At 41.3% G+C, this 20,818-nt stretch overlaps 1 protein-coding gene across 2 annotated transcripts in view; it reads left to right on the forward strand.

The window, feature by feature from the left end:
• The window catches only part of LOC124038118 (rab11 family-interacting protein 2-like), a 32,000-nt gene extending 11,415 nt beyond the window's left edge, over window positions 1-20,585 (forward strand). For both annotated transcript variants that reach the window (XM_046353599.1, XM_046353598.1), the window contains exons 3-6: window positions 2,394-2,800; window positions 4,248-4,614; window positions 10,909-10,972; window positions 13,482-20,585. In XM_046353599.1, the coding sequence (XP_046209555.1) occupies window positions 2,394-2,800; window positions 4,248-4,614; window positions 10,909-10,972; window positions 13,482-13,709 (1,066 nt within the window). In that variant the 3' untranslated portion in view covers window positions 13,710-20,585. The remainder of the gene's footprint in view (window positions 1-2,393; window positions 2,801-4,247; window positions 4,615-10,908; window positions 10,973-13,481) is intronic.
• The last annotated feature ends 233 nt before the right edge of the window (window positions 20,586-20,818 follow it).

Genomic DNA, 20,818 nt, shown 5'->3' on the forward strand with positions numbered 1-20,818 from the left:
GTATTGTGGTTCCAGGCAGAGGGAGGTTTATCTTGGCCTTGACACCCATGTGAAGTACAGGGCTGGCCCCCTCAGCAGCATGCTGTGGCTCCTAGATCGTGCTCCGAAGGACAGAGCACACTATGTGAATAAGGCTAGCTTGACCAAGAGGCCCTTGCCTTGGGGATTCTTTAGCCACAGTTTAGGGCAAAAAAACATCACGCCTGTCCACTTTTCCAATGACAGAAGTAGCCTATAGCTTGAACAGACAGAGGTTGTGCTCATTGAGGAATTGTGGAATTTACCAGAGCACCTGCTGTTTGAGAGGTGGTTTAAATGTTGACTTTGTATTTTGAGTGAGCTTTGTTCCCAGTTCTACATTGTTGCAGTCGACAAACCATTGGTTTAAAAAGGCCAGACCAGTGATCACAAACCGGTCGATCGCGGTCTACTGGTCGATCTCCAAAGCATTCCTAGTCGATCGCCGACAATTTCTATAAAAAATGTCAATTTCTATAAAAAAAACAATAATATACCACAGAGTTTCTAAACCCAGAAGCGCAACTTCGTGAGACTTCCGGGAACGCTTGTGAAACAGACCAAATAGACCAGGCCGGGGCATGAGAAGTCAATGAGAAGTGAAATTCTTCCTTAGTTTTTAATTTCTCCGAAATCTAAAGGCACAACCTAGATTCGAGCTTATTTCTTAAGTAGTTTAGCATGTTATTACTCCAACCTTGTGATCGTGACAAACTGACACATTTTAATGTTTGTCCAAACGACCGTTTGGATCCGATGACATGTTTAGCTAGCCAACGTCTCCATGACGTCGCCTCAAGTGTGATCGGGGATTTCTATTGGAGAAGCAGTTTTTGCCTGTCTTTGATAAAGCCTTAAGTGTTTTTATAATTGTTTCACGCTGTTTGTAGTAGGTGCACTTGATTCAGCTGGCCTGTGCGGGGTAGTCGAAGTGTCTCCATTTTGAACCATTTCATGTGTCTGAAGGTACAAACTCCGCCATCAGCTGGAAGACTGTGTCTTCTTTTTGGTCAGTCTCCCTCCGTTGAGATTGACCATCCGATGCAGGCACCATCAGTAAAATAAAAAAGCGAATTATTTCAATTCATGTTCACTCAGCTATGCCTCACAAGTAATACAGCAAATGATCTAGTACCAAGTGTGGTCATATACTTCAAGTTTTAAAATATAATGATAAAATTGTCTGAGAAGAACAACATTGCAATGCCATTGGCAGGGAAATTCAAGCTTAGCCAATATGCATTGATAATGTATTGGGCCTATTGCCTATTGCACACACATCATTGCTACAAAGCTGTTTTTAATTGGTTAATGTTGCATAGGCTTATGTTTTTTAAGTCATGTTTTTTTTTTTATCTGAGCGCTGAGACCTCAGCCTGCATTTTGACTTAAAAAGTGATCTCACCACAATGGTTGGTGACCACTGGGCTAGACCTAGGCTATGGAGAAGCCAGCATTCTCATTAGCATGTATGAGTTGCATGGTTATCCTGCACCATTGCCTTTGTAATTTCCCAATTGCTTGTCGTAGCAGTTCTGAACAAAGGCCAGATTTGTGCAAATGTCACCCCTTTTTCTCACAGCGAAGGCATCAATCGTATTACTTCCAGCAGAAAAGGCCGAGGTTAAATAAACAGGAGCAGAGTAGCAGAATGGCCTTGATGAACCATATTATTCAACATTCTTTTCACGATTCAGACCATCACAGTTAGCAGGGAATTATGTTTATCCCTCGTATAATGTGTATTCACAGGGAGACGAAAAGCTTCAAGTGACGTCGCCTGTGGATTTATGCGAGGTGAAATTGGGGACTTCCACCACAGACATTTTACCCTAATAATTTATTGAATACACAAGTTGTTACTCTTCCTCAGGGAAATGTCAGACTCGAACAGTTTTTTGATCCCCACTTTTCTAATAATTTCTTCAAAATGAAATGGCTCAACTCACTTAGGTAGTACTCTCAGATTTCTGTGTTGTGTGTTTACTGATAGTTTTTACCTCAGTTGATAGAGGATATCACTTTAGCCCATTTATGAGCTAACATTTCATAAACAAAGCCTAGAATTTAGATGAATTAATTAATAGGCCTATATTTACTTACACCGATATTTCCACGTGGAAAAAGGTCTGAACATGTTCATAATTCATACATTTTTAAAAGGATGAATATGTAACCACCCCTGTTGCTATAACAAACCTAAATGATCTCAGAACAAAAAACAAAAAGCTTTAACTTGAATTTGTGATGTTTTACCACCCATTAAGACACCTGATGTTTTCTTTGATGTTTTCATCTTATATTCCTGTATTCATTTTAATGTGCCACTAACAACAATTACCTGTCTAGTAATTATCCCTATGTCCTTCTTTCAGCTGGTACTCTTTGGACTCCAGGCCAGGGAAGAAGAGGAAGGAGAGAGGGAAGATCCAGGTCAGCATCCAGTTCATGAGGAACAACATGACGGCCAGCATGTTCGACCTTTCCGTAAAGGACAAGCCCCGCTCGCCCTTCACTAAACTCAAGGACAAGCTGAAGGGTCGCAAGCACGATGGTGGCTTCTCCGACACCTCCTCAGCCATCCTGCCCCGCTCCGCCATGTGTGACTCGGAGACCCTTCGCCAGCCCAGTGCTCCGGACCATCAGCACCAGCCAGAGCCCAAGATCAAGAGACCCTTACTGGCCGGCTCCCATAAGCTTTCCGCTGCCCACTCCATGTCCGACCTCATTGGCACCCACTTCCGCCCCAAGCTGGACTCTATGAACTCAATCGAGGAGCTGGGTAAGGACAGCAGCTTCTTCTAGTGTTAGGCCTATTTTGTTACGTTACAACCTTATTATAAAATGAATTCAATATTTAGTTTCCCCTCAACAATCTACTACATACAATACTCCATAATGACAAAGCAAAAACAGTTTTTAAAATACATTTTTGCAAATGTAGCATTTATAAATAAATAAAAATGATATCACATACACATAAGTATTCACACACTTGACTCAGTACTTTGTTGAAGCACCTTCGGCAGTGATTACAACCTCAAGTCTTCTTGGTAATGACGCTACAAGCTTGCAGATCCTCTCAAGCTCTGTCAGGTTGGATTGGGAGTGTCACTGCACAGCTATTTTCAGGTCTCTCCAGATATGTTTGATCGGGTTCAAGTCCGGGCTCTGGCTGGGCCACTCAAAGACATTCAGAGACTTGTCCCGAAGCCACTCCTGTGTTTTTTTGGCTGTGTGCTTAGGGTCATTGTCCTGTTGGAAGGTGACGCTGCAGCAACTTCGCAACAAGATGCTGCCATCCCTGTGCTTCATGGTTGGGATGGTGTTCTTCGGCTTGCAAGCCTCCCCCTTTTTCCTCCAAACATGACGATGGTCATTATGGCCAAACAGTTCTATTTTTGTTTCATCAGACGCGAGGACATTTCTCCAAAATGTACAATCTTTGTCCCCATGTGCTGTTGCAAACCTTAGTCTGGCTTTTTTATGGCGGTTTTGGAGCAGTGGCTTCTTCCTTGCTGAGCAGCCTTTCAGGTTATGTCGATATAGGACACATTTTTACTGTGGATAGAGATACTTTGGTACCCGTTTCCTCCAGCAGCTTCACAATGTCCTTTGCTGTTGTTCTGGGATTGAATTCCACTTTTCGCACGTTCAACTCTAGGAGACAATGCGTTTCTTTCCTTAGCGGTATGACCGCTGCGTGTTCCCATGGTTTTTATACTTGCGTACTATTGTTTGTACAGATGAACGTAGTACATTAAGGCATTTGGAAATTGCTTCCAAGGATAAACCAGACTTGTGGAGGTATACATTTTTTTTTACAGTGAATTATAAGTGAAATAATCTGTCTAAACCATTTTAGTTGTGTCATGCACAAAGTAGATGTCCTAACCGAATTACCGAAACTAGTTTTTTTAACAATAAATTTGTGTAGTGGTTGAAAAACAACTTTTAATGACTCCAACCTAAGTGTATGTAAACTTCTGAATTCAACTGTGTGTGTGTGTGTGTGTGTGTGTGTGTGTGTGTGTGTGTGTGTGTGTGTGTGTGTGTGTGTGTGTGTGTGTGTGTGTGTGTGTGTGTGTGTGTGTGTGTGTGTGTGTGTGTGTGTGTGTGTGTGTGTGTGTGTGTGTGTATATATGTACCCCTAAGGAGACATTATTTTTTTGTGTGATTAGTATTATTTCTATAAAAGTATCAGTTATTTTGTTTGTTGTGTTTCTTAGAGAAAGGGAGTGGTGCCGCCCCTCACAGGCGCTCCCAGAGTGAGGTGCAAGGCTACCAGAACACAGAGGAACACTGTGACCCTTTTACTGATATCAGCGATGGCCTGCCGCAGAAGTACGCCACCCTTCCTCGCAACCGCAACCCATTTGAGGTGGAGCAGGGCCAGCTGTGGGACCAAGGGGAGAAGAAGGAGAAGAAGGAGAAGGTCAGCCTACTTGAACGTGTGACTGGGAAGAAGGAGGGACGCAAGACCGACGGGGGCCGTTCGGGCAGCTCTGGAGACCTGCGCTCGCCCAATCCCTTCAACAACGAGTCTCAGGGCGACATCCAACCAACCAACCCCTTCAGCTCACACTACAAAGCAAGGTAAAGCTTTCCACGTCCACACAACTATGTTTGGTATCTAAGCCAGGGTCATGTTCATTAGGCATAAAACAGCAAAAAAAAAATTACTGAAACATGGGCTTAGCCAATATGAAACTGACCTTTTATTTTTTAATTGAAAAACATTTTCCAACGCTTTCAATTATGTACTTTAATGAACACGACCCAGATGCACATGTATTGCACAGTATTCCTGATCCCTTAGAGTAGTTTCAAATATTAGAAGACTTACACAACTGAATGGCTTTTGCGGTCAGTGTGCTTTCGTTAGGTCAGCTGGCTTATTCAGGACGAGTTGGGTAGCTAATACAACTAGAACTTCCACTACAAAACATTGCAACATGCTTTTAGAACACAAACAATGTAGGCTGTCATTGTAAATGAGAATTTGTTAAATAAAGGTTAAATACACTGCTCAAAAAAATAAAGGGAACACTTAAACAACACAATGTAACTCCAAATCAATCACACTTCTGTGAAATCAAACTGTCCACTTAGGAAGCAACACTGATTGACAATACATTTCACATGCTGTTGTGCGAATGGAATAGACAACAGGTGGAAATTATAGGCAATTAGCAAAACACCCCCAATAAAGGAGTGGTTCTGCAGGTGATAATCAAATCAAATGTATTTGTCACTTACTCATGGTTAGCAGATGTTAATTGGAGTGTAGCGAAATGCCTGTGCTTCTAGTTCCGACAATGCAGTAATAACCAACGAGTAATCTAACTAACAATTCCAAAACTACTACCTTATACACACAAGTGTAAAGGGATAAAGAATATGTGCATAAAGATATATGAATGAGTGATGGTACAGAGCGGCATAGGCAAGATGCAGTAGATGCTATCGAGTACAGTATATACATATGAGATGAGTAATGTAATCAAAGTGGCATAGTTTAAAGTGGCTAGTGATACATGTATTACATAAAGATGCAGTAGATGATATAGAGTAGTATATACGTATACATATGAGATGAATAATGTAGGGTATGTAAACATTATATTAAGTAGCACTGTTTAAAGTGGCTAGTGATGTATTTTACATCAATTCCCAACAATTCCCATTATTAAAATGGCTGGAGTTGAGTCAGTGTGTTGGCAGCAGCCACTCAATGTTAGTGGTGGCTGTTTAACAGTCTGATGGCCTTGAGATAGAAGCTGTTTTTCAGTCTCTCGGTCCCATCTATGATGTACCTGTACTGACCTCGCCTTCTGGATGATAGCGGGGTGAACAGGCAGTGGCTCGGGTGGTTGTTGTCCTTGATGATCTTTATGGCCTTCCTGTGACATCGGGTGGTGTAGGTGTCCTGGAGGGCAGGTAGTTTGCCCCCGGTGATGCGTTGTGCAGACCTCACTACCCTCTGGAGAGCCTTACGGTTGTGGGCGGAGCAGTTGCCGTACCAGGCGGTGATACAGCCCGACAGGATGCTCTCGATTGTGCATCTGTGGAAGTGTGTGAGTGCTTTTAGTGACAAGCCAAATTTCTTCAGCCTCCTGAGGTTGAAGTGGCACTGCTGCGCCTTCTTCACGATGCTGTCTGTGTGGGTGGACCAATTCAGTTTGTCTGTGATGTGTACACCGAGGAACTTATAGCTTCGATGAGGAACTTAAAGCCATCGATGTGGATAGGGGGGTGTTCCCTCTGCTGTTTCCTGAAGTTCACAATCATCTCCTTAGTTTTGTTGACGTTGAGTGTGAGGTTATTTTCGTGACACCACACTCTGAGGGCCCTCACCTCCTACCTGTGGGCCGTCTCGTCGTTGTTGGTAATCAAGCCTACCACTGTTGTGTTGTCCGCAAACTTGATGATTGAGTTGGAGGCGTGCGTGGCCACGCAGTCGTGGGTGAACAGGGAGTACAAGAGATTGCTCAGAACGCACCCTTTTGGGGCCCCAGTGTTGAGGATCAGCGGGGTGGAGATCTTGTTACCTTCCCTCACCACCTGGGGGCGGCCGTCAGGAAGTCCAGTACCCAGTTGCACAGGGTGGGGTCGAGATCCAGGGTCTCTCAAAGCACTTCATGATGACGGAAGTGAGTGCTACGGGGCGGTAGTCCTTTAGCTCAGTTACCTTAGCTTTCTTAGGAACAGGAACAATGGTGGCCCTCTTGAAGCATGTGGGAACAGCAGACTGGGATAAGGATTGATTGAATATGTCCGTAAACACACCAGCCAGCTGGTCTGCGCATACTCTGAGGGCGCGGCTGGGGATGCCGTCTGGGCTTGCAGCCTTGCGAGGGTTAACACGTTTAAATGTTTTACTCACCTCGGCTGCAGTGAAGGAGAGTCCGCATGTTTTGGTTGCTGTTTCACTGAACCAATCATATCAGGTTCCTGTGTTACATAATGTTTGCCCATATTGCTCGTTTATGCACTCACTAGTCATTTTATTAGGTACACCCATCTAGTACCGGGTCAGACCCCCCTTTGCCTTCAGAACAGCCTTAATTCTTCAGGGCGTTGTACATTCCACAGGGATGTTGGTCCCTGTTGACGCAATAGTATCGCGAAGTTGCTGCAGATTTGGACGGCGGTACATTCATGCTGTGAACTGCCTGTTCCATCTCATCCCGAAGATGCTCTATTGGGTTGAGGTCTGGGGACTGTGCAGGCCACTCAAGTAAAATGAACGCGCTGTCATGTTTCTTTTTCTTCACTCAATTGTCCAGTGTTGGTGATCGGGGGCCCACTGGAGCCGCTTCTTATTGATTTTAGCTGATAGGAGTGGAACCTGGTGTGGTCGTCTGCTGCAACAGCCCATCCGTGACAGGGGATTATGCATTCTGAGATGCTGTTCTGCACACCACTGTTATACAAATAACGGCGCAGTACATTTGCTGACCCCCTGTTAGCGTGCACGATTCTTGCCATTCTCCTTTGACCTCACTCATCAACGAGCTGTTTTCACCCACATGTCGCCCCCATTTTCCACAGGTCTGCCACTGACTGGACGTTTTTCTGTTTGTTGCACCATTCTCGGTAAACAGACACTGTTGTGCATGAAAAGCCCAGGAGGGCAGCCGTTTCTGAGATACTGGATCCGGCACGCCAGGCTCCCAACGATCATACTACGCTCACAAAGTCGCCTATGTCACTTGTTTAGCTCATTCTAATGTTCAATCAAACAATAACCGAATGTGTCGATGCCTGTCTGCCTGCTTTATAAAACAAGCCACGTCTGTAGGAGCAATACACCACCGCGTTCACGGAAATGTATCTAATGAAATGTCCGGTGGGTGTATATCAGCAGTAGCATATGGTTATCCATGTGTTGGCCAAGTTTTCTTAATCATACTATGCAGGTGTCATTACTGGCTTTAAGGGGCAATCTGCAGTTGCTGCTTCCATTTTTATACCTTATGAATTCATTATGTAAACTAGGGCTGGGACAATACCAGTGTCGCGATACTCATTAGTATCGTGTCAAGGAAACAAAACAAAAGCGTATTTAGCCCTAATGTTGGAAACATTATGTTGTCATCCAGAGTCACATGTATTTGTTTTCCAAGCTATAGCACTATCAGGTACCAAGGTAAGACCCAAGTGCAGGCTGTGTGAAGTAACAATGTTTATTGTAACAACGGGCGGGCAAACGACAGGTCAAGGCAGGCAGGGGTCGATAATCCAGGGTAGAGGCCAAGGTACAGGATGGCAGGCAGGCTCAGGGATAGGCGGAGTTGTCAGGTGGGCGGGTACAGGGTCAGGACAGGCAAGGGTCAAAATCCAGCGAGGACGATAAAAGAGAAACTGGAAAAAGCAGGAACTGAGATACAAAACACTGGTAGGCTTGAACGAACCAAACGAACTGGCGACAGACAGACCGAAAACACAGGTAGGAATGCACAGGGGATAATGGGGAAGATGGGCGACACCTAGAGTTGGGTGAAGACAATTACGAAGAGAGGTGAAACAGATCTGGGCACGACAAGCACATTATTTGACATAAAACAGTTTTTGGCACCAACAGAGATGGTCCCCTCGCTTCGAGTCCTTAGGAAACTATGCTACTATGCTATGCTTTTGTTTAATGTATTATTATTTTTACATTGATAGCCCAGTAAATCTTAAGTGTTATTACACACAGCCAGGAAGAACTATTGGATATACAGTTGAAGCCAGAAGTTTTACATACACTTAGGTTGAAGTCATTAAAACTTGTTTTTCAACCACTACATAAATGTCTTGTTAACAAACTATAGTTTTGGCAAGTCGGTAAGACATCTACTTTGTGCATGACACAAGTAATTTTTCCAACAATTGTTTACAGACATATTATTTCACTTATAATTTACTATCAAAATTCCAGTGGATCAGAAGTTTACATACGCTAAATTGACTGTGCCTTTAAACAGCTTGGAAAATTCCAGAAAATGATGTCATGGCTTTAGAAGCTTCTGATAGACTAATTGAGTCAATTGGAGGTGTACCTGTGGATGTATTTCAAGGCCTACCTTCAAACTCAGTGCCTCTTTGCTTGACATCATGGGAAAATCAAAAGAAGTCAGCCAAGACCTCAGAAAAAGAAATTGTAGAACTCCACAAGTCTGGTTCATCCTTGGGAGCAATTTCCAAATGCCTGAATGTACCACGTTCATCTGTACAAACAATAGTACGAAAGTATAAAAACCATGGGACCGCGCAGCGGTCATACCGCTAAGGAAGGAGATGCGTTCGGTCTCCTAGAGATGAACGTTCTTTGATGCGAATTCAATCACACAACAACAGCAGGACCTTGTGAAGATGCTGGAGGAGACGGGTACAAAAGTATCTATATCCACAGTAAAACGAGTTCTATATCGACATAACCTGAAAGGCCGCTCAGCAAGGAAGAAGCCACTGCTCCAAAACCTCCATAAAAAAGCCAGACTACGGTTTGCAACTGCACATGGGGACAAAGATTGTACTTTTTGGAGAAATGTCCTCTGGTCTGATGAAACAAAAATAGAACTGTTTGGCCATAATGACCATCGTCATTTTTGGAGGAAAAAGGGGGAGGCTTGCAAGCCGAAGAACACCATCCCTCAGAAAAAGGGGAAAAAATGTATTTTTGTAGACCTCCACAGGTCTGGTTCATCCTTGGGAGGAGTTTCCAAACGCCTGAAGGTACCACGTTCATCTGTACTAAAAACAGTACGCAAGTATAATCACCATGGGACCACGCAGCCGTCGTGTGTGTATATGTATGTGTGTATATATATATGCACACACACACGCACACGCACACGCACACACACACACACACACACACACACACACACACACACACACACACACACACACACACACACACACACACACACACACACACACACACACACACACACACACACACACACACACACACACACACACACACACAGTGCATTCAAAAAGTATTCAGATTCCTTTAGGTGCCTTCTGGAAAACTCCAAGTGGGGTGTTGTGCCTTTTTACTGAGTGGCTTCCGTCTGGCCACTCTACCATAAAGGCCTGATTGGTGGAGTCCTGCAGAGATGGTTGTCCTTCTGCAAGATTCTTCCATCTCCACAGAAGAACTCCGGAGCTCTGTCCAGAGTGACCATTGGGTTCTTGGTCACCTCCCAGACCAAGGCCCTTCTCTCCCAATTTCTCAGTTTGGCCAGGCGGCCAGCTCTAGGAAGGGTCGCACTACAGATTGCCCCTTTAAAGCTAGAATCCTTAGTTGCTGCATCTATTTTTGACTTATAAATAATGATATATATACACATTGATTCTTGAACAATATAACATCTAAATGCCATGTGAGCTTCGGTCAACTGCCGTACCCCATCAGAACCCCAAATATATGCTTGATTTATTCCAATGTTTGTAAACAAATGAAATGTAGAGAAACACTGTATAGCCACATCATTTGTTAAAACTATAATTATGATATCATGGAGTGGTCAGTCTTTGTATCCATAACCTTGTCTATGAATTTGAGTGGTTACGTTTCTTCACCCCGGTCCCTTAGCTTTTTTTGCGAAACTCGGGCGGTGAGAATGCTCTGTTATTGCTTCAGTTAAGGAGTGTAGCTTTAAGAGAAGCTCGGCTTGATAACAGACCCCTCTTAGCCACACTGAGATCTGTCACACAATTAACCTCTTAGGCCTATCGCACTGTAGGCGCTAGTCCATCGTCTTTACAGCTACCATCGTACACTACCGTTTGTGGTCATTTAGGTTTAAGGCAAGATGATACAGGGTGGTTTAACCGTGTTGGTAAATATGATTTTAGTTTTTTTTTTGAAAATTATTCTTGTATGTTTTGCAGTGATAAAAAGCCCACCAGCAATGAAGACATCCGGAAGGCGCGAGAGAAACATGGCAAGAAAAATGTAAGAGCTCACCGTACACACTTTTAGTGATTCATTCTCAAACAAGGTTTACATTGGTAGGAATAACCCTTTCATAAAGACCATGGGAAAAGATAAAGGGGGAGAGAACGTCAAAAAGCATGGGCCTAGTTTCAGAACACCACCAACTTTTAATTGAGTAGCTCTCCCTGATCTTACATGACATTGCCGTTTGTGAGGTTGATCTCTGAGCTGTTGTTTCTTCTGTCTTTTACACTTCACGATGAGTGTAATTTAACTAATTAACAGCTGAAAACAACGGCCATCATCTCTGATTGGTTCATCATTTAAAACCGTGTGAAGTTTCGGTCTCTCTAAGGTCAGGTAAAGTTATATTATATCGTACTGGTACCATAATTGGAGCACTATGTAGGGATAAATATGTGTGAAATTGTCATTGGATTGATGAGGGGGTTTATTTGCCACCTTAGTTTTGTCACCCCCCCCCAAAAAAAGCACAAAACATGCTCTGCTGGTGCATAATTCTAGTAGTTGCTGGCAATTACACTCCTGAATTAGTTTAACATGGTAAGAGAGCCATGTCCAAAGTGATGTTGAAATGAGAAACCGGGATTCTGATAATGGCTTTCCTCACCTCTCATTGTGGGTGTTGAGGAGTTATCTTAGCCACATGTGCCCTTCCATACACTCTATTGCAGAGCCTAGCAGAAATGAACTGGCAGTTCCATTTCCTCTGCTTTCAGGCCCTTACTAATAAACCAGTGAGAGAGGAGGGGAAGGATAGTGAGAGAGTTCAAAGAACAGAGCTTTTAAATTCTCAAAGTAGACCTCATTAGATGTAGTAATGAGACAACTGGAGAATGCCAAGTGTGCTCGCCTTATCTACTTCTCACTACTGATCGCAGAAAAATTGTCTTCGCTTAGCTAGTTCATGGTCATTTCTAGGCATCTGTCACCAGCCAGTACAGCTTCTGGCTGTGTAGCTTTATATAATATCTGGGGCTCTTTGGTGTGCGAATTGGATGCCGTTGCTCATACAGTATAGTTAAACTGAGCTCGTAACTTGATTCATGTTCGGAAAATATCTGCTAAATTGGTTGTCCTGATGACTGGAAGTGCAAAAGGCCTATTTCTTAGTATATTTTCCCTGTTTTGTTTCTAAAAGCATATTCAGTTCCCGAGTAAGCAGTCGCTAAACCCCCAATCACATTTTTCTCTGACCGAAAACAAGAGGCATATTGCGGAGTTACTTTCGACTTTGGCCTGCCAGAACGCTGACAAAATAACTTGAAGCTTACCTACGATGGAGGAATGCAGGACACCTAGCATGTCCACACTATTGAAAATGATGGAAATAAAGGTGCAGGCTGCTTAGTGTGATACCCACCATAGTCTTGAATTGTTTGGACATAGACTCTAGTGATGGGACCCTCACATTCTGGTTTATCTTTCTCTTCTCATACTAGGAAGAGAAATATAGTATACAGGTAAATATAGTCCGGCACTTCTTCACATCGTAGACACCGCACAACGATGGCAGCTTGATTTGGGAACGGGGAGGAGAGGAGACTGACTGATAAGTGAAGTATTTTAAACAGGTTGATGGCTTTGCCGCTGTATCTGCCTGGGGGAGGATGTCCATTGTTGAAGCGATAACGTGGCACCTCATTAAAAATTATTGCAGCTCCTCTTGTCCCCCCTGTAATGAGAGAGGCACAGTCTACACAGACCGTTTTTCCTCTAAAGAAAAAAAACTAAACCAAAATAGTGTGGTTGCATCTTTGTTTTTTTGTGTTTATTGGCCTGATCCTTTGTTCCCGAAATATGCACTCTGCTGTTTCCCCTGGGAACGAAAAAGTCCCATTTCTAATCTTTATTGCTGTTTTGTAGGGAGTTTAATCTTAATGTGATGCTCTTGTCCACCAGCTGGTCAAGGTCTCAGTCGTTGCTGGTTTGTGGAGGACACGTGGTTTAAGATTTAAATAGGGAACGAGAGTCGACACGTTTATTTCCCCAGAACTGACACTAAAAACGTCAAATCAGATTCCACGCCGCAGCATTACTGATTGTTCGAGCCATCTATCGTTTTCTGATTTAAATACCATTGACTTGAACAGATCGAGCACCTGAAATGAAATGGCATTGACAGTGCCAACACACCTTTTGGAGTGACATCTTATCACAGGCCCTCAATTAGTCCTGATTGCCACCAGGGTAGAAGAGATAAACACGTGCAGTAATGACATAGTTTGTGACATTATTCAAACACCTTTAATGAGGCAATTAGTCCATCTGCCATAATATGTGGGATTCCCCGGCCTGGCCTACCTTCAGTCTTGCTTTAGATACTCTTTAGCACCAATTTTACCTTTTGCTTGTTCTATTTTTACCATCTAGCTATGATACCCATTTGGGAGCAAATGGGTATCATTTGGAGTAGTACACTTCTACTGAGGTATTTGTAAATGGTGCTATCATGGTTGAATTCATCACAATGGCTGTGGTTTGCCCCCCCCCCCTCCCCCCGCAGGAGACAAAGCAGCCGAGCGTGGCCTCCTATAGCAACTTGTCTTTTGACGAGGTGGTGCGCGAGCTCATCAAGCAGAAGGAGGTGGTGAAAAAGAAGGACGCCCATATCCGTGAACTGGAAGACTACATTGATAACCTGCTGGTCCGCGTTATGGAGGATTCGCCGAGCATCTTACGGACACCCTACGAGCCCAACAGGAAAGCGGGGAAAATCTCAAAAAAGAAGTAGAGTCCAAGGTACAGGAAGGTCAAAAATAGAGGCTTGTAGTAACAGTAATGTCCCGTCCTAGCCATTAAAAACAAAATGTATAATGGGTATGGAACAAAAAATGAAGAGACGGGGGGGATTGACCAATGCCAAATCAGTCGTTTTTTATTTCTTTACAGTAACTGCATTGATGCAGCTTATACTTTTTTTAAATAGGTTTTGTATGCTGTGATTTGAGTTTACACCAGTTTCCCCAGCAGAATATTGTTGTGGAAGTGAAGTACATCCGACGACATAAATATTTGACTTGCATTATAACTAACCCCATGGCTGTTCCATTATGATCGGTCGACTAACCTCTTAATCAGTTGCTCTGTTGATCCACTCATCCATTTAAATTTTGCATGGCATTCCTTTTGGCTTTTCAAATTCTGGCGAATTGAAAGAATGGGAAATTACATAATGCATCTCACAAATTCATCAGAATAGCTTAGCAGCAACCAGTGGGATTCAAATTAGCTATCACTGTGTTGACTATGTTTACCATTTATTATGAGATGTTGAAGAACAAACTAGTGGGGTTATACCTATGCCTGACTGTTTTCCCAATGCTTTTAATAGTGTATCCATGGCATACACTATTCAAGGCCTTGGGGAAACGGTCAGGGATCGTATAACCCCACTTGTGCACTTTCACACACGTAACATGAAAATCCCAGACAGCTTCTGTGGAGGTTGTTTGAACGTAGAACCACCATCAAGCAAGATTTACGTTTTTAATACTAAGGCTATCTAGATTTAATTAAATATTTAAAGGATGCACGTCTTCACCTCTCACAAATCAGTTGTACTGAGAAATTGACGATTAGATTTTTTTAAATAATGTCCTCGAGCTTCTAGTAAAGAGAGAAACAACTTCTCTGATTTATGACTGGACTATGCCTCTTTTAGCCTCTCCATGAGGCTAAAATCTCTTGATTAGGTTGCCTTACTTTACTGACTTTATTGTCCCCATGGAGAAGTTTTGTTGCAGTGTCATGTACACGTTTAAAGTAGCGTTTAAATGCAAAACAAATTGACAATACAACTTTCATAACAGTTGCATACCAATAAAAAGAGACTAGCTTACTGGCCTTACTGGGTCGATGGGAACATTATAGCCCGAGCTATTTAGGAGGGATATCACACCTGGCACAAATGATTGTCTAGTTCTGTTTTTCCTGCCGAGGGGTGCCCTATACCTGCGCCCAGAAGGGAGTAGTTCAAAGTCGCTAGGTGTAGAACTAAGGTTACCAAACCCCATTTATAATTGCTAACTGACTGGAGAAGTTTTGTTTAAAGCCCCGATGCTCATTCTGAACGTTTAAATGCATCGCTTGCGGTACAGTTTTTTGAAACATAAACATATCTTTCATACCAGTGAGAAATTATTTTCAAAAAACTCTGTTTATAGGGTTAGGGTTCCCACACAGCCGTATTTCCATGTAATATAAAAAAAAACGGAAAACAGAGGCGTACCTGTGATTACATATCTACCTGTGAGTAAACGGAAGATGGACGCCACAAAAGAGTTGTCACTGAAAATGTGTTAAAACACTGAACAGTAAGTGTATATTTTGCATTTATACAATTATTTTGATGTGATAAGGAAGAAGAGGGTTTTATGTTTCTAGAACCGTAGCAAAATTGAAAATCGATTCACGTTGAGAAGTATTTGGCTGTTATGGCTACCAGAGCTAATTTGCTAACAGAACATGTAAGGTCTTTGGGACTACAAGGAGTAACGTTAGTCCATTATTGGGCTACAGTTGCTATAGTATTTTAATAAAAGGGTCTACTTTTTAATTTGATTGCGTGCCTCACTTTTCAAACAAAAAAACGTCTCCGTTAAACAGTTAATTAAATGTATATGGCCTAAGTGTTGAAACGTATCCAAACAATTGTTAAAAAAACCAAAAGGTCATGGTCTGGGGGTGTGGATGAGTGCATCTGTGTGGGTGTGCGCGTGAATAAGTGCGTGGTGCAGAGACTCCATGCAGGTGGTCAGTCCAAATCAAGTGTTCCGGATATTTAAAATGTAACTAGGCAAGTCAGTTAAAAACAAACCATTCTTATTTACAATGATGGCCAAACCCGGATGACGCTGGGACAATTGTGTGCCGCCCTATGGGACTCCCAATCACGGCCGGTTGTGATACAGCCTGAAATCAAACCAGGGTCTGTAGTGACGCCTCTAGCACTGAGATGCAGTGCCTTCGACCGCTGCGCCACATAGAAGCCAAAATAATGCCGCCCTATTTAGAAATTGTCTCTGAGCCTGTTGTTATCAGACCTCATGCTCCAATACCGCCTCCCTGACGGTGAAGGGGTGAACCACTCGTGTGTGGGGTCCATGATGATGCTGCGGGCCTTCCTCAAGCACCGGTTCGAGTAGATGACCTGGATGGGCGGGAGCACGGTCCCAGTGATGTACTAATAACCAGCTGAGCTAGCAAACAATGTAACAAAAGTAGTTTTTCGGAATCAAAAAAATATACCAACAGTCTCTGTTTCAAGAATCACAGAAGCAAGCTCTCCTGGTGCACTGTTCAATCATTTAGCCATTTAAACATTTTGTTTTTGGATAAACTCACTTTTTGCAATGCCCTCAATGGCTTCCATTCTTTAAAACGTGAGCTTGTCCGAGGGGTCGGTCTTGACAACACTTTCTATCCATTGGAGTGCTTTGATTGATTGCCCCATTCTGCGGTCGGGCTTAGTGAAGGGTCAATTGAATAGGGTTTGCAATTTTTAATAGGTCTGACATGAAAGCGTGAACCAACATATAACCATAACAAATATGGCCGCTTGATGCGGTATTCAACCCAGATGCTCTTATAATGTGAATGTAGTCAAATATATGTTTACCAGATGCTCCAGAGGCAGTCGTGTGCTGTTGGCAGTGGTCAAGTGGTTGAGTACTGCAGAGCATTTAATGACTGTGTTTACACTTCAGACCAAGACGCAGGATTATGACACAAACTCTACACTCTGCTAATCAGCCCGGCACTGCGCTTACTGCAATACAAGATTGTGTTGATATACTGATATGCAGGTATGAACATACTGTTGTTGCCTGTCTGTGACTGATGTGAGCTTTTTGGCATTAGAATGGTTTGGACCTACAGTATCTGTTGACATTTGCCATCTTAGTACAAAAATATATTATTTAAAGGTACTCTTATGAGGCTAGGTACTACTGATTTTTTTTTTTACTCAAGGCATGCATTTCCAAACACGCATCCAAAAACAATGTGACACTGAATTCCAATTTTGTGACCTTGCAGTGAAAACTAAACAACAGGTCAACACTGTATTCTTTGGTCAATTCTGATGATATGGGATGTCTGGGCATCGTGCAGGTGCAGAATGTAATTGAGTGGAGGCAAACTAAAGACACTGCTATTGAAGCCTCCTTTATATCTACACCAAAGTTAATTCATTCAAAGAGCTACCATTTTCCAGCATATCAACTCTGAAGTCATTGCTTTTGGGTTTGTTATTTTAGATCTTTCAGTGACTCTTGATGACTGTCGTTTTGTTTTTAGGATCAAGCGCATTGTATGACCTTCATTTGCAATAAGTGTAGGCCCATACATTGTCATACAGAAATGTGTATAAACCATTGGTCAAGTTATTCTCACTTGTATGGCTTTACACAGACAGAAAGATGAAGTGCAATCATAATTTAGCAACATGTTTAATATTCTATTGGTGTCCACAAATTTGTTTACACTTTGAATCATTATATTGTGTACTCAAGTGGAACACGTCTGAATGACATCCGTTCTACTCTTGTGATCTGTCGTTGTTTGTCGACAGAGAGAAAATATGATTCCATTAGGTAGAAGTGGTTCAATTTTTGTTATATTTTAGATTTACTGATTCTTGCTTGAATTGTGTTTTTTTTTAAACTATTTGAATGAAATATAATCAAGGTACCTTGCTACATAGCAATGCATTTGCAGGCTGATTTTAATGTATTGATTTCGTTAAAATGTTACACTGCCCATTGACAGATCAAAGTGCTCTTGACTAATTGCTCTCCACAAAGGCTATTGGTTATATTTTTTACTAGTAATACACTGTGTACTAACTTAACACATCCAGAAAACCAAACTATCAGTACAGATTGTAACAAGGGCTCGAGTTAACCTGTTTATTACAATTTATCTGTGATAATTTATGACATTCATGTTTTACTGAATAATTTGTCATACATCCCTCATACTGTCCAAAGCAAGGACAAATATATAACATATCATGACAGTTTTACAATCAATGTAGGCCAACTTTGTTATGAAATATGTTATTGTAAATAGTACTATGACGACATAACAAACACTATCAGCTTGTCAAAAAACCAACCACCCTCAATATAATAATTTGTGTCACCGTGGTATATCGCTTCATAACACATACAATGTCTGTTCTGCATAGCACACACATATTCTGCTGTTACCTTTACTGTCAAGTATCAATGTATGCTTTAAGCAGGCAGTTGCCCCGCTCTGTATGGTGTCATATTGCTGAGTCTACTTTTCTTTAATAGTTCCATACCCTGTAATGCTTTTCAAAAAGGTTACTACTACTTAGTTATTACTTTATTACTGTAAGTAGGTAAAACTATTACTGTGTTACTGAAATATTTTCCCTCAAGATGTACTTCTTTTCCTAGCGCAAATGCCAGTGATGACAAACATGTCTCACCTAATTAGCAGAAAGGTTTACATTTTTGTCACATTTTTGTTTTTGTAGAATGTTGTGCCATTTACAGTGTTATATGCTTGGTGTTTTAGATCAATAGGATTAATGTTACAAAGTTGTGTACTAATTGTATTGTGAGCCCTGTTGTGAACTATTGATTCCTCAGAAGTCTAAAACATTGACCACACTGAGTTGCATAGTCACACATTTTAGACAATTTTTGTTGCTTTTTCCTGTATTTTGTCTATTTATTTTTTTTGGTAAACTTTCACATTCTAATTTTTATATTCTTTATTTGTATTGGTAAAGTTACTGAATGTCCACATATCAAGTCAGGATACAGCCCTAAGTGAACATGTGAGAATTTTACAACATTCCTTTTCGGAAGTTCAAAACCGCCAGATGCTTCAATTTCAGAACTGTTTGGATGACTCACTCTACATTTTAAAAAGGGCTATATCATTGCTTCTTTTTTTTCTTAAGTAACAAACACAGTTTACTGCAAAATCCTCCCAATTCAGTCACAGTTAACTAGGACAAAGAGAATTTAATGGTATTCCACAAAATGCAAACGCTGTCTTTTTATAAAGCTTGTCCTAGCAAGCATCACTGAGACACACTTTTTTGTTTAATATAATACATTTATTTTTTGAAAAAAGCTTTCCCTCCCCAATTTTTTTTCTCGCAATCTTTACCTAAATCTTCCTCTATTGAACGTAGGCTCTAAAGTGTGCCCTCGTTCATTATACTGATTATAGTTGAGCAACATTTCTTCCTCATGTTTTAAAATGTTACCTTTCTGCAGACCATATATTCAGCTAATGTTTTTACCATCATTCAAAATGACTTTATGTACATATACATTATTCAGCTGTTTGTATTTCACTTTGAATGTGTTTTGATGCAACAGAAATGACTTTATCCAGAATAAGATGGCGTAAACACATGCTAACGAATAACAACAGATGTTTGTGTGTTGCGCTGTAAATTCAAAGGTAATTTTAAAAATAATTTTTACAGCAACATTATAGCAGAACTAATACACTTGCTCCAATGAATCTTCAATTTTTATTGAAAAATGTGATGATAATGAAATCTCACAAATTCAATAATGGGGAAAAAGCTAGGACAATATTATATTATTATTATTATTATTATTATGGGGGGGGGCATATTCATTTCATGCTAAATGAGGTAATAGGTGATTCTTCAGCACCCAACAACTAGGTTGATGTTGAAGTCTGACAGTGGCTACTTTGAGAGATCTCCATGGAGACCGCATCATCGAAAGCACTGAGCTCTATGAAGGCTGTTAACGCTTACAAACAACTATAATACCAGTTTCAAGCCCACAATCACTGTTTCAGTTTAGCATTGTGTAGTATTTAAAATCCCTTCATTGTGTTGATATACAGCTAAGATTGTAACCTTTTCTCCATGAGTTAATTCCGTAGCACATCTTTGTACTTTTACTTAGCACTCATAAGTATTCATTACCTCTGCAGTTAGCTTGCATCTGAAATTGCATGGCAGTTATTTTTACAATACGGCTTCATACAATTTTGTCACTTTCTGTTTAGAGAGCCATCACAGTTGCTCGTATCATATATAAATGAAAAAAATAACAGTATTTGATCAAATTCGAGATTGTACAATAATACAAGCAGGAATGTGTCCAAACGCCTCTTCTCTGTATGATGGCAATTGTACTAAACTTTTCCTTACCATTTTTCACACTTTATGCAAAAGTATGTATGTCGGGATGACCGGGCATCTGGGGTTGAGGGAAAGTTTTGGTTTGTTTGGAAAAACTGTTGATTGTGATACTGAGAATGAGAATACTGAGAATGATACTGAGATTATGTAAAAAGTGAAGAATGGTGCTGCTTGACATGACTGCTTTCGAAAGCTTTCAGTGTAAACTGTATGTTTATTTTCCGTCTCTCTCACACACTGTCCCACCAAAAGCTGGTTGCTTCCTAACTACTTAAACAATTTTGGCATGTGGCATGGATGTACTTACATGAATGTCTTAGAGTAGAAATGTTTTAGGAATTGTCAGTGATCCATTGGATAACAAAATTGGAAGCCACAAACAAGATGATCGCATTGCTCTTTTCAATAAATACACTGTACTTCTTTAAAAAAAAACAGTTGTTTTAATTCATTTACTAATGCAGCTATATTGCTTATTTTCATGATTATTTATAATACAATGTGCTTTTTCTGTATATAGGCACATACAAAATACAGAAACAAATTTAGATGTACACTACATCATTGCAAAAGTACAGTGAATTTGGAAAGTATTCACACCCCTTGACTTTTTCCACATTTTGTTACATTACAGCCTTATTCTAAAATGGATTTTTTTTAATTCCCCC

The sequence above is a fragment of the Oncorhynchus gorbuscha genome, linkage group LG06 (genome assembly GCF_021184085.1).
Source record: "Oncorhynchus gorbuscha isolate QuinsamMale2020 ecotype Even-year linkage group LG06, OgorEven_v1.0, whole genome shotgun sequence".
In the NCBI taxonomy this organism is placed as follows: Eukaryota; Metazoa; Chordata; class Actinopteri; order Salmoniformes; family Salmonidae; genus Oncorhynchus; species Oncorhynchus gorbuscha.